At 42.3% G+C, this 13,926-nt stretch overlaps 1 protein-coding gene across 1 annotated transcript; it reads right to left on the bottom strand.

The window, feature by feature from the left end:
* Positions 1-5,264: 5,264 nt before the first annotated feature.
* On the bottom strand, positions 5,265-11,699 carry LOC112568184. Its single transcript, XM_025245348.1, has 10 exons — positions 11,619-11,699; positions 10,473-10,805; positions 10,111-10,250; positions 9,750-9,942; positions 8,945-9,250; positions 8,145-8,417; positions 6,787-7,116; positions 6,503-6,667; positions 6,067-6,177; positions 5,265-5,727 (listed from the first exon to the last, which is right to left on the bottom strand). Exons 1-10 carry the CDS (start codon positions 11,668-11,670, stop codon positions 5,597-5,599), a joined length of 2,034 nt encoding a protein of 677 aa, XP_025101133.1. The 5' UTR covers positions 11,671-11,699; the 3' UTR covers positions 5,265-5,596.
* Between the last annotated feature and the right edge of the window lie 2,227 nt (positions 11,700-13,926).

The following is a 13,926-nucleotide window of genomic DNA, read 5'->3' as shown; positions in this document are numbered from 1 at the left end:
TAAAAAGACAAAAAGAAAACAATCGGTCAGAGAGACAGACAACCGATGGTACCTATGTAAGGATGGAAATGAGGGTCTGGTGACTAGTTCACAGTTGTGTGGTGACAGGTTTGAAGGTTTCCTCATACACACTTGAGTACACACTCACGTCTGTGGATGTGACAAACGGTTTCCTGGATTGTCATTGGGTGTGCTAATTAATACCCTAATTACTGGTCTCTCGATGATGGTGTAAGTGTTGTTCCCCAAACATGAAAGAAAAACGAAAACATATTTCCTTTTATGGTTCCCCTTTCCGTTCCTTTATCTTCCTGATCTTCATCCGTTTTATCCACAAAATGTACCCTCTGCCTCTCTAGCCCTTCTTCTTGGTTTTCCTTCTGCGCAGTTCTCAGGGCTAGACCCCTTGATTAAAAGAATTATATCTTAGTCCCATAAACCATGTACTCTCGGCATCATATAAATCAGAATATGGACAGACTGGTACCGATCTCTTCATTTTTGGAATCACGGTGAGGCAAGAACTCGAGCATGAAGTAAAACTAGACGAAAGGCAGAACTTTCTTATCAAGTAACGGAAGTACCTAACAGATCAGTCGATCCTACTGATCAGATGGGATCGAGGCTCGGGTAGGATCCATTGTTCACAGGGGATTATGGTGTGGGTGTAGCATTAATGAACTGGGTGATAATGATATTATCTTTGTTTATTTTTTGCATCGGTTTACTGGAGACGGCGGTGTGGAGTAATGTGCCGTTAATGATCTGCCTTTGATGAACCGAGGGACAGGGATGTTTTAGTCAGGTTTTAGTCACCGCATGAAATTCTGTGGCCTTGTGGCAGTACAGCTCTCTGCATCAGTGTGAAACCTTCAGGATTTAGTATTACGTCCCTGTTCCGGTTACTGGGAGATTCGGTATTCCCAGTGACTGGGAAATTCAGCATTATCTCCCTTTTCCAGTGAGTGGGAGATTCAGTATTACCTCCCTTTTTCAGTCCCTTCCCTGTTTCTTTTTTCCCCTTCTTTCCTCCTTTTTCGTGTTCTTCGTATGGCTTCTTTTCGCTGTCCTGCTGGTGGTGTCACCAACTTCACTGTTTGTGTCGGCTTATTCTGGATAAGAGCTAAATATAGACCTACGTTTATTCTCAAAGGGACAGGGAATATTTATCTGACCAGTGGGGTGGGGGTTCGAATATCACCTGCGAGAGGAATGAAGGTAACTAATGGCTTAGTACTAACACCTACTATTCCACTCTTCGTAATAAATATTTTATGTTCGCGAAGTGTGTCAAATTAAGCGATATTAGAATTTAATAACAACAGCAATTTTTTTCAAAAGAGTCTTTGTATCACCATTGTGACTGTTGTTAAACATCTGCTGAATTACTTATCGATGTGATGTGAAAGAAAAGAAAAGAAAGATAATAAAGCAACTATACGCTAGGTTTTGTATGAAAGAAATGAAAAGATAATTGGTAGGTCTGTCTTTTGACAGATGTGTGACTCTATTATATGTAGTGGGCCGGTAGTCCAGTGTTGTTGTTAGTTTTGGCGGGATCTGCTAGGGCATGGTGAGAGATGGCAAATAGCGGTGATTGGCTATGGGAGATGCCAAATAGCGGTGATTGGCTAGGGTAAAACGGCGTATGGTTCCGACCGTATCAGAGCATCGCGAAAGTTTACCCCTTCCCAGAGGTATATAAGGGCAGAGCTGAGACGAAGAGATGAGATCAGAGTCGGCGGAGACAGCGCGCACAGCTACACGACAAAGAAGAGACAGCTCCGACCTCTAGCGCCTCGGGCGAGTGACGCAGCCGTGACCATTGTACGAGAATAAAGGGTCGCACACCTGCTGACTGTTCCTGGCTTTTTGGTTCGAGTGTTGAACTGTTGTTGTCACCATACAACCCCCCTTACCACTCGGTTACATTTGGCGCTGCGAGCAGGATCAGTGTCAGCAGGTGAAATATGGCTGCAGACGGCGACAGCACAGCGGAGGCTGTAAGAACGTGTCATCTATTCCGTCTTCAGAAGTTTGCCGGAGGGCCAAGGTTCGATGAGTTCGAAAGAGAGGTCGAGATAGGTCTTGCCCTAAGCCCGATGCCTGAGAGTGCCCCGTGTGTTTATATTCTGAACGCGCTGGAGGGACCTGCTAGACGGCGAGTTCTGATGTTCCCTCATGACATGATAGACACGCCGGAAAAGATTTTGGATGTGTTGAGAGAGGCATACGGCGAGCGGAGAAATGTTATAGACATTATCGCCAGTTTTTATAACCGCCGACAGCAGAGTGAGGAGTTGGTCATCGAATATGCTGCAACTCTGAGAAATTTACAGGCGGAAGCAAACCGCCTGCTGAGCGACGCCATATCCAGTACACACCTGGCGACACGCTTTGTGAAAGGACTTAAACACAGCCAGGTCAGACGTGAGACATCCAGACAGCTGGCCGACCATGGGTCTTCTTTTGCCGATCTCCTTAAGACGGCCCGACGTGTAGAGAGAGAGGAGATGTGTAATGACCGGGAGGATGAGATACATCGTCTGACTTCACGAATAACACAGTTGGAGATGGAGGCGGCCACCCGACTTCACACGACACAACAAAGTGATTTCCTCTCCGAGGCTGATCGTCATCACAAACATAAATATTTGCGACGACAGCGGACAAGACAACGGGGCGGCCAGCGACCAGCACCTCCCCATGACAGCGATGGTGGAGGGGGCAGAAGGCGAGGTTTCTGCAGGTGGTTCAACGTGGCAAAAGGATGGGGGTTCATCACACCTGATAATGGCGATCAAGACGTCTTTGTCCACCATTCAGTTATTCACAAGGCAGGCTTCCGCAGCCTAGGCAAAGGTGAATTGGTGGAATTTGAACCCAGACTGTCATACAAGGGTGTTGAAGCCACGTTCGTCTGTGGTATCGGAGGAGTGAAATGCCGAGGCAGTGATCGCCGGCCGATTTCAAGAGAAAAGTTTCAAGACAAGCCGGTGCAACTACAACAGCGACAACCACAACGACGGCAGAGCCAAGCAGAACTGCAACAGGACAGATTCCATGGGCGGAGCGGCAGGAGTACCTGTAATATCACCAGACGGCCAGTGAATGACAGTGCTGTGTACACAGTCAGGCCCCTTGTTGACGGCCCTGCACGTGCCCGCAGTAACGACATCAAAGCAGCGAAGCCGTCTCCGCAGTTAGAGGACAGTCAACTGTCGGAGACAAAGAATTGTCAGGAATACGACAGTGACGAAGAAACTCCGTTTTGGTATACTACTGTCCCACCCCGTCAAGCCAGAACTACAGTGATACCAGAATTGACAGTACCTGTGGTTCCAGAAATGACAGTACCTGTGGTTCCAGAAATGACAGTACCTGTGGTTCCAGAATTGACAGTACCTGTGGTTCCAGAAATGACAGTACCTGTGGTTGCAGAAGTGACAGTGCCTGTGGTTGCAGAAGTGACAGTGCCTGTGGTTCCAGAAGTGACAGTGCCTGTGGTTCCAGAAGTGACAGTGCCTGTGGTTCCAGAAATGAAAGTGTGTGTGATGCCAGATATGACAGTGCCTGTGGTGCCCGATATGACAGTAACTGTGGTTCCAGAAGTGACAGTGCCTGCAGAGCACAGCAAATTGCAGCGGCTTCCAGTGAGACAGGCATAAACTCAGATGCATAGAAAAGTGGTGTGTGTGACACTATTCCATGACAATATAAATACCATGGACATGTTTTGTAGTTGCGGTGATCGTTGACACCCTAGATGACACTTTAGTTGTTTATTATGATGACTAGTTGTTTATTTTGCTATTTTTGTTCAATTTGTTTCCACTTTTACACGGCTGCGTCTAAGAAATATCATGACATACGAGACAGATGGACGGAATGCCTGCCCTTATATACACCTCGTGCCCATGCAGCAGTTATTTTGGGAAAAGAATAATCAGTCGGTCAGATTCAGCTGTTAGGCGTAGTACAGATATTTTGTTTACAAGACAAATCTTTACTAGGTAAATAATACCAGCGGCTGATATGACTAGGTGTTGCTTGCGGTAGCAACAGATCTTCTTTAGAGTTTTAAATATTTGAAGCCCCCCCCCCCCCCCCCCGAGGCCAGCATAATTAGGTGAGCTTGAATATCAGCCCTAGTCTTGCTAGCTAAAGCTCATCAGCGAGGACGCTGTTGGAGAAAGAGTCGGCGGGGATGTAGTGGGCCGGTAGTCCAGTGTTGTTGTTAGTTTTGGCGGGATCTGCTAGGGCATGGTGAGAGATGGCAAATAGCGGTGATTGGCTATGAGAGATGCCAAATAGCGGTGATTGGCTAGGGTAAAACGGCGTATGGTTCCGACCGTATCAGAGCATCGCGAAAGTTTACCCCTTCCCAGAGGTATATAAGGGCAGAGCTGAGACGAAGAGATGAGATCAGAGTCGGCGGAGACAGCGCGCACAGCTACACGACAAAGAAGAGACAGCTCCGACCTCTAGCGCCTCGGGCGAGTGACGCAGCCGTGACCATTGTACGAGAATAAAGGGTCGCACACCTGCTGACTGTTCCTGGCTTTTTGGTTCGAGTGTTGAACTGTTGTTGTCACCATACAACCCACCTTACCACTCGGTTACAATATATACTGTATGGGCGCGCGTGACAATGTTGAGTACACGATTGTATGTAAACTAACGGTTTGACGCAGAGCGCTGTTTGTACACCTGTATACATGTGCATAGGTGTGACTCTAGTTGTTGCTAATTATATTCGTTGTCAAGTTTGTCTCATCAAGATGTAATCACTCACCACACACACTCACATGCGCGTGCATACTTTAAAATTACTTCCCTTCTTCTCCAGCCCACTCCTATTATTATCTCCCTTCTCTTTTCTCCTTCGTCTGCATCTCCTGCTTCCAGCCTTAATCTCTCATCTACCCCAACAACTCCTTTCCTCTATCTTCCCCCATTCTACAGTCATTCAATTAATCAATTGATCAATCAGTCTCAGTTTTTAAACAGTATTGAAGTCGTAATGCGAGCTGCTACTCACGTCACGTGAACAAGTTTCCTATTTTTATCCTATTCTCCATCTTTACACTTTAAAATTTTTTTACAAAATAGGTGAGAGAGTTGGGAACCCTTGTTCCTTGCACATGTTCGTGCCTTTCAGCACTTCCCTCCTTCATTCCTTTTTTTCACAAACAGAGAAATGTAGGATGAAATATTTCAGTTTGCTGGCAGTAACGCCTTTCGTTTTAGCCTCCCTCAGCAACAAATACCAAAAAGACTGTAAACCAATCACATTTTATTTTTTTACATTATATTTTGCTTCTTTATAAATATTTATATCACACACACTATATATATATACACACTGTTATATATAACCGCTAGAGACAAACTATTTATCATTCTCGTTATCCTCTCGTTATCTAGTTATTTCTTTCCTATGCCAAACACCTGGAATGCTACATGAGTAGATTTTCCCGTGTGTTGATATGTCTCTAGCCAGCTGCTTGTTGATACTTTAACAGGTCAGGAATTTTTGTGATTCGTGACCTCGACTATGTCCCCCTTACAAACGATGGCAGCCTCAGTCTGGGTTCTAAGTACATGAAATGTACTCTCCGTCATCATCATCCAGAACTCGCCTGGCCGGCCTGCCGCTTAGTGAGTTATTGGTGTAGTTGTTGTAGCCATCAGTCACTTCATACACATCCTCCAGACTGCAAGACCCTGCAAAAGTCAAAGATCGCTTGTTTCTTCACTCTGCTCCTTGTTTTTTATTATTATTATTAGTAGTAGTAGTAGTAGTAGTAGTAGTAGTAGTAGTATTTAATTTATTTATTAAGGAGATAGCTTTAAAAATTATGAACAAAGGAAAACATTGAGCAACTTTATGACATGATTTTATGGAAATAGTTATCCGTTTATTTTCAGACGATTGATGTAATTACCCATGCACACGCCTGATGATGGTGTTTATATGTTTCTCTGCAATCTATTTCTATATTATCTTCAACTGAGATAAGTCCTAAGAAAGAAACACAATTTACTCTTTTTTCTATTTCTCACCTTGCTTTGCACACTGAGTGTTTGAACTCAAATTTGTGACAAAACCCTCGTCAGCCTCAGCTCTCATGTTTCTGTTTCTACGAGGACCGCTGAAGATGTCCCTGTCTCTCTCTGTTAAGGAGGTAAGTAGTGTGAGTATAATGCCAAGATTATACAAAACGAGACTAGACGAAGCTAAATATTTGCCAAAAGCTTGCTGACATTGATGGACGAAAACTGTAAACATGTGATATACCAAACAAAATTGGACAAGGTTTGTACTAACTACACAAACTGTAAGTATGGCCCATACCTAGCATAACGTGCTTGAAGTCGATGTCAATGAAGGTAGCAGAGAGGTTCCATTGATACAATAAAAAAAATCTTCTTGGACTGAGATACACCTGAATATGGCTTACTCAACGACCGGAAGTTGGATCAGATGTACAAGACTTACGTATCATGCAGCATTGAGTAAAGGGATCCAGCACACGACGGACGACGAGTACCGCTGCTACCATGGCAACGACAGCTAAACACACGGCGATGGTAACACCGATGCCGACGCCCAGTCCTTTCAAATAATGTTCTGTTGTGTCTCTGCTTTCATCGTCTGCAATGACTGTTAAAGGACTAGTGGGATGCAAAATGTCATCTACGACATCATTGACATTGAAACATCTTTGTCAAACATCAACAACCAAACTGTTAGATCGTCTCTCTAACTCGGTAAAAACTCACCGTTGACAATATTGACTGAATGCTCTACATGGCCAAGCTCGTTGGCCAGGGTAACCTTGTAGATAGCCGAGGCCTTCAGCGGGAGACTGATGTTGCTGATGTCCATCGTACAGGAGGACAGATAAAGACGAATGTTCGTATGACTGCAGGTGACGTTCAGGTCTGATCCAGTCTTGTCTGCGATGAACCTCACGGTTTTGAGGTCAAGAACAGTTATATCATGGAGGCGTGGTGGAGGGTAAGCGATGACGTCAAATGTGTGCTGCACCCTCTGCCCTGAAAACTTGACTAGAGAGGGATGGTCGGTGTTGCCAGGTAGCCGAGGAGCACCTGTTGAAAGACAGACAGAACATCAGATCATCAAATAAATTCACGTCTTCAGTCGCTCCGACTGCTTTTCACAAGTTTGTAGCGTCCTTATTCCATTCTTTGAAGGCACGATACACAGCCAAAGATGAAAGCTTAGCTCTTCAAGCTGCATGTCACACACAAAAAATGGAGAGATTAAGGTTTTCTTTTCGCGAACACATTTATTTTGTAATGATAAAATTTACCCATAAACAAAAAAGAAAAGTTTGAATCAGATAAAGAAAAGCATATATCAGTAACTTCTATTTATAGTGCGCACCAAAGCTATTTTATAGAATACAGGAGAAAAACATTCACTCCAGAAAATCCAGGATGACGGATTTAAAAAATAAAAGAAGATTGTCCCAATAGGTTTTTGTGGGTCTTTTTAGGAAGCCTTTGAAAATCCAATCTTTTGTCCGATCCTCCCCAATTAGGTATAGATATTCTTTTCGACTACAGAATCATCGCAGGCTTTATTGTGTTTGTTGTTTTTATTTTTCAGTTTTCATGTTTATTCTGTCTATTTTAAGATGTAGAGGAGGCTTAAAATAAAAAAAATACTGCACCTCAGAAAATTTTGAAAATGTGATAGTTTGCGAGGGCATCCAATAAAGAGAAACAAAATAAAAACTGACTAAATTAGGGATGGGAGAAAGAGAGAGGGGGAGATCTTTGTAACAATTGAAACCACCGGCCCCTCCTTTTCTTCTAATAGTCAGCGGCCTCTCTCGGACTGCCCATTCTCTGACCTGCTTGACCGTGAGGTGACAGTCCCTCCGGCTAGCTTGTCTATATGACAACGGACGTGTATAGATGGACTGCTGTCTGTCTGCCAAGACCAACTCATGCGAAGTTCTCCGCTATTAGTCTCGGCGAGCCTCAACAAAGAATGTGACTAAACCGGAAGCTTTGTAGTAGCATGCCTCATTTTAGTAGTTAACTGGAAAAAATCGTCTGCCGGCAGTCCACTAATATAAGTTGGTGATATGACCATGTGACAGACTCACAGTAAACCCCTAAGAAGGCTTCAGAGGTGACGGAACCAGCCTCCACTTCATTTGCAGCTGCGCAGTAATATGTTCCGGTGTCTTGGCAAGACACTCTAGGGATAGTCAGGACTGCCAACCGTGAGCCGTTTGTCAGAACCGTTGTGTCGTTTCTCAGACGTACTTGGGGTAAGGGTCTGCCATCAGACTCGCAACGGATAGTCAGGGTATCAAACTCTCTAACCGGGTATGCTCCAAACCTTTCTACATTAAAAGTCGGTTTAGACGGAGGAACTGAAACGAAATCACATTGCATCAGGTTGTATTTCATTAGTTGATGGTAGAAATGTGTGCAAATGAAAGTGTAATACTCCTTATTTTATCAACAAAAGGTTTTCGCCACTATAATTATTGAAATTTACTAAAACAGTCAAAAAAAATGAATGAAGGATAAATGCAATAAAAAGTATTTTCATAAGCCCCATCTGATAATTTTTCGTTAACATGACCAGGAAAAAGATTGTTTCTAGGAAAAGTATTCAATCATTATGATCTCCCCCTCTCTGAGCCTCCGTCCCAGATTACTGTTTTCTGTGCTATCACACTTCACGCGCAACACCAATCATCAAAGTTTTATAATATTATATTACTTATCTCAAATAATCAAATTTCATAATATTAGATTATTCGGCACAAATCATCAATATTTAGTACGAATTAATATTTCATAATATGAAATTATTTGCTTGGAACCAATGTTTCCTGTTATTCTTTTAGAAATGACTAGAGTACAGAGTACAGAAACATATTGCACCCCTTACATCCCACTTGCACTGTGTAGGTGTCGCCAGGTACGACGTTCGCCCACATGACGTCACAGTGGAAGGAGGTTGACATGTGGTCCTCGCTGGTGACGTTGTAAGGCGCCATCAGCAGAGTAGCCCCATCATCTCGACTTGTGTGAGGAACATCAGACTTTAAACCTTCATGGTTACCGCTGACTTTGGATAGTTTCAAAACTCCTCTGGGAAGGCCGAGGGAGGTCGAGGAGCAGGAGCAGGTCAGAGGTTGTCCCTCCCGCAGGTAACCCTTCGGAGAACAGGTGATGCGAGGGGCGGCGGGGGGCCCTGTGAGGGAAGTAAAATTGATTTTCTGAGGATTTTTTTCTTATTGTTGATGATGATCCTGTCGATAGTTTCCCTGTCTACGTGATTCTTGCATCGGTCAAAAGCTTGCTACAGGGAGGGTTTCTTTGTAGATCTTTGTCTTAGGTTTTACATTTATATTCTTTTATATCAGCCTGTTCTGTATCCAGTACCCTAGTCCTCTGTGTGTGTGTGTCTACGCACACTTACTTATCTGTTCTGCCTGCCAATCAGGCAATAATGTCTTTTACAAACCGACTGATGTGATCAACATCTTTTATAACGCACAGAAAAATGGGTTCCGTGAACAAATGACAATGAGGAAAGCAAACAACAAAACACTCAACCTCTAAAACAAACTGTGGCGGACCAGACGACAGCAGCTTACCAACTCTGGTAACCCAATGGACAGCAAACTCACGGAGAGAGGTAGAAGCACTGCAGCTTTAGTTATGAACAAGTCGACAACAACCTGACTTACGAACTATGGGCGAGCCCCTGAAGACAGCCTGTGTGTCGACTTGTCCTGGTGTGATGACGACGCCAAACGTGTACACGCCAGCCTCCGCTGGAAATGCCATGGATACGGCACATGACCCAGACACCTTGCGGCTACCGTCAGCCAGTTGCTTCGTCACCATGGAAACGTTTATCAACTGCTTTCTCAAAGAGGACTGGAAAAAAATCATCATCGTCATCATCATCTTCGTCGTCGCCTTTCCCGGTGTCAGCGTCATCTTTTATTTTCCTTTTCTTAGAATACATAATGGATTCTTACATCCCATAGAGCCAAAGATTGTAAATTAATCAAAGATCCGAACTAGTCAGCCTGCTGCTCATACCTCTTTATTCAGGCTGTACCACTGGCAGTCATACTTGTGTCTTGAAGACATCATCCTCGTGACGTTACACGCTCCCCTCAGGAACAAGTTTGTGACGTCGACCACGAACTGAGCTTCACAGTTCACGCCCTCGGCAGGGTCTCAACAGACAATCAGGAGCAGTGTTCAGTAACCAGCCAATCGTGGAACAGAATGGAACACTTATAACTTAGACTCAGCGGTTGATGGAACTTTTTGAACGAGTACACTACAGCAACAAATAACATCGTCCAGCTTCCCAAAGGCAGTAGTCAATCAATTAAAGGTGTACTACAGAGCAAAATGCATTTTAGAATTTAGGAGCAGTGTAACAGACCACTCACAAACAACATCGAAGTCACACTTGACCAGTTCTCCAGGCGTGGCGCAGGAGACAAAGCCAGGCTCCATGTTTACACCGGCGTTGATCTTCAAAGTGCTGCTGGCTTGAGACACCCTGTGGGGAACGATCTTTGGCTTTAAAAGTGCCGACCCACAAGAATTGTCTCCCGACGATGAAAACCCTTGGCACTCGCCAGCCAAATGTCCAGTAGTGTCTTTACCCATGCTGTATCTCCAAGTGACGACAGCATTGTCCTTGACCTCCGAGCACGTGATGGTGTTCACACTGCCGAGGGTCAGTTCAAAACCGTTGTGGCACGGCTGTAAAGTCAAACCTGGGAAAAAAAATGAATCTTACAAAGTGGCTTGATGTCTGTCCTTCATCATTTGAGAAGTCATTGAATTACAGGTTTTAAACTTTAGAGGAGTGTTTTGTTGTTTGTTTTGGTTTTGTTTTGTTTTTTTTTTTGTTTTTTTTTTTGTTTTTTTGCTAATTAATTATGACAGTAAATTTAAAAATTCTAGAATGTTCATACGATCGTTAATCATTTTAATGAATTTAACGATTTTACAATGTTGCTGCAAACCTACTTTCGTGATAAATGAAGTTTTTAACTTCTCCCAATCACAGGTGAAAGATTTTGCACTGGGGTAAGCCTTTAAGTAGGAGAAATGTTATTCGTCGATTCCGCGATGTCAAAATAAACATTTTAGCACTTTATCTATTGTCTTTATGTACTATAGGATATATTAGTGTCAAACTTTTCTAACCGGAATGTTATGCTTGCCCGCTGCTTTAATATTCTAGTAATATTTGGTAGATTTATCATAGGCACTTGACATAAAATGTGTCATTAGTTCAATCTTCATTCTACCAGCGTTTTCCAGCTGTCAAATCCTCGGTTTTCCAAAGACAGCAGAAGAATTAATTTAACAGGTTCTTGTCTGTCTTGATTTTTGTTATTAACTTTAAAAGTTCGAATAAAGAAAAAAGGAATCAGACAAAATGGAAGACGGAAAGAAGGCTAAATGAGGAGAACAGGAAACGAAAAAAATGAATAAAAATCAAGAAGAAAAAAATTATAAAACTACTGAGAGTATCTGTTTCATATTCCGCTCCTTGAGTTCTGAAAAATTGTCTTACTTACCGTGTGTCAGCATCCAGAATGCAGACAGGACAAAACATATTCTGTAGTCCATCACAAGCAGCTCTCTCCTCTCTCCTCCAAAGTGTGATTCTACTACAGAGGAATATTTTGTTTACCGACAGTAGTACTGTGGTTGCGAGTGCAATAAACATCACTTTGTTTTCCTTCTTATTTAAACTTTCTTTCTATTTTCGGTTTCTCTCTCTCTCAGCGCCATAATTGCGGCTCTCACTCCCATCCTCGCTTTCTCTCCCTTTTGTTATTTTTTGTTTGTGTTTCTTTCTTTTTTTTTATATTTCTAACTCTAAATCCATTTCTTTATGTTTGCAAAGGAGTGATTAAATAGAAATGAAGCTCAACTTAACACAAGCACTTAAACTACACAGAGCAGATACATTTGTCTGTAGAGCTGCTAGTGTCTTCTCAATATATGTTGATATACCATGCACATGTTGCTACCATAACATTATTTTAACATGCTAAGTTTAACAATCTGTGTTAAAGCATGATCGCAAGAAAATTAATTATCACATTTAACAACAAGATGACAAGGACTTGAACTTACCTCACTGAAATATCTTCAGTCGATGAAAATAATACAAACTAATTATAAACAGACGAGAAACAGAGGTTGAATCGAAATGTGATGACGATAAGGAATGAAAGAAAGTTTTTAATTGCACGCTTGAATCGAGACGGATGCTCAGTGAAGTGGGGCTGCAGCTGCAGCAAGTGAGGGTCAAGTTCAAGGTATTGTTCAGTTTCCGGCGAACAGGGGCCTCGCCTCGTATGTCATGAATTATTATTCCTTTTTATTTTACCATCAAATCCTGTATGAATTTGTTTAAGGAGATTTTACTTGACACCATGCTTAAGGGTTTCTGATAGGGCAATACTCTAGAACCACAAGTCATACCCCTCAAAAAGAACTACCTCATTGAGAAGTTTTGAAAATAACTAAACACTTATCATACATATTTTATTTCATTCTACATGTCTGCTTACTTTTTTTATTTATTTTTATTACTTCTGCTAACTAGTACAGAATCAAGTAAATGTGTGTGATGAACTTCAAAAAACTCATTCAAACAAAATTTTATTCTCTCATATTGTATTACATATACAAGAGCTATTTTACCAGTGTAACAAACTATATAAAATTTACATCTCTGAATTCTGTCTTATATCTACTAATGACCCTCGCCTTGCCTAGTTATCCTGACTTCACATTAACAAGCTTTAACAAGGAAGTCTCGTCTGAAACAAATTGAGTAATTGTGTCTGTACAAGCTGATGTAAAATCCAGACTAATTCCTGTTTTTATATCTACCAATGACCCTCCCTTACCACTAGTTACCGGACTTCAAATCAACAAGCTTTAACAAGTAGTCCTTTGTCTGAAACTAATTGGAGTAATTGTGTTTGTACAAGCAGATGTAACTCAAGACCACATATTGTGAAATGGTTCGCAGCCTTAAATGTCTAATGAGCTGCAAATATTTCTTAGGGTTCAATTCAGTTCCCATTATCTTAAACCTGGGTGAACATTCCCCTGTCAGTTCTCGAGGTACACACCTACAAAAAATACCATTCATAAAAATGTGACATAATATAAATACACAAATAGTTAACATGTGCTCTCAGATCCTCAACGATGGATGACTTGTATTCCGAGCTACAATCAGGACATCTGTGTTGTTGACTTCTTTCTCTGCATGATGATTTTTTAAGCTTGTATTTCGAGAGCGGACGAAGGTATTGATATGCGATTAAGTAGTTTTTGCACTATAAGTTTACCCAATCTAAAAGAAACATTTCCCACCGACTACTGCCCTTTAATGTTCGCGTCGCTTCACACCAGGAATATTCGCAGACGATGAAGCATTCTTCTCCATTCTTTCTCCGTCTCGTCAGTACTTTCTACCGCATTGTTTAAGTGGCGATGACTTTCGTCAGCAGGAAGCTTTAAACGATTTTCTCTCAGACTTTCACCTCTCTTCTTCCTTGTCTTTCTGTTATGTCTGTGAAGTGCGCGCGCGTATGTGTTTGTTTGTGCAAGTCTGTGACTTCTCTCAAAAAAGAGAAAGGTGTACTTTACTTCCTTCGGGGAAACATCCTTAGAAAACAATTCTTTTAGGATAATCCTTAACTAATGCCATTTCATCTTACGTGTGCCATTTTGGTAAGGAAAAAAGAAAACCTTCAGATGTTTGCTTTTGATCTCAGAAAAAAACGAGAGAATTCGAAATTTCACTGCCTGCTGAACCTCAGCTCGGTTGTTATAATTGTCCATTTGTGCCTTACACCA

This window comes from Pomacea canaliculata, linkage group LG7 (assembly GCF_003073045.1).
Source record: "Pomacea canaliculata isolate SZHN2017 linkage group LG7, ASM307304v1, whole genome shotgun sequence".
NCBI lineage: Eukaryota > Metazoa > Mollusca > Gastropoda > Architaenioglossa > Ampullariidae > Pomacea > Pomacea canaliculata.
The sequence above is the reverse complement of the archived record's forward strand: the minus strand, read 5'-3'. Positions and strand labels throughout refer to the sequence as shown.

What these genes read in the sequence shown, in the direction of transcription:
- LOC112568184 (XM_025245348.1), bottom strand. Translation starts at nt 11,670, where the DNA reads ATGGACTACAGAATATGTTTTGTCCTGTCTGCATTCTGGATGCTGACA. An exon ending in CAGGGGCTCGCCCATAGTTC is followed by an intron (nt 9,251 to 9,749) that starts GTAAGTCAGGTT and finishes CTTCCCTCACAG; the next exon opens with GGCCCCCCGCCGCCCCTCGC. An exon ending in CTACACAGTGCAAGTGGGAT is followed by an intron (nt 8,418 to 8,944) that starts GTAAGGGGTGCA and finishes ATTTCGTTTCAG; the next exon opens with TTCCTCCGTCTAAACCGACT.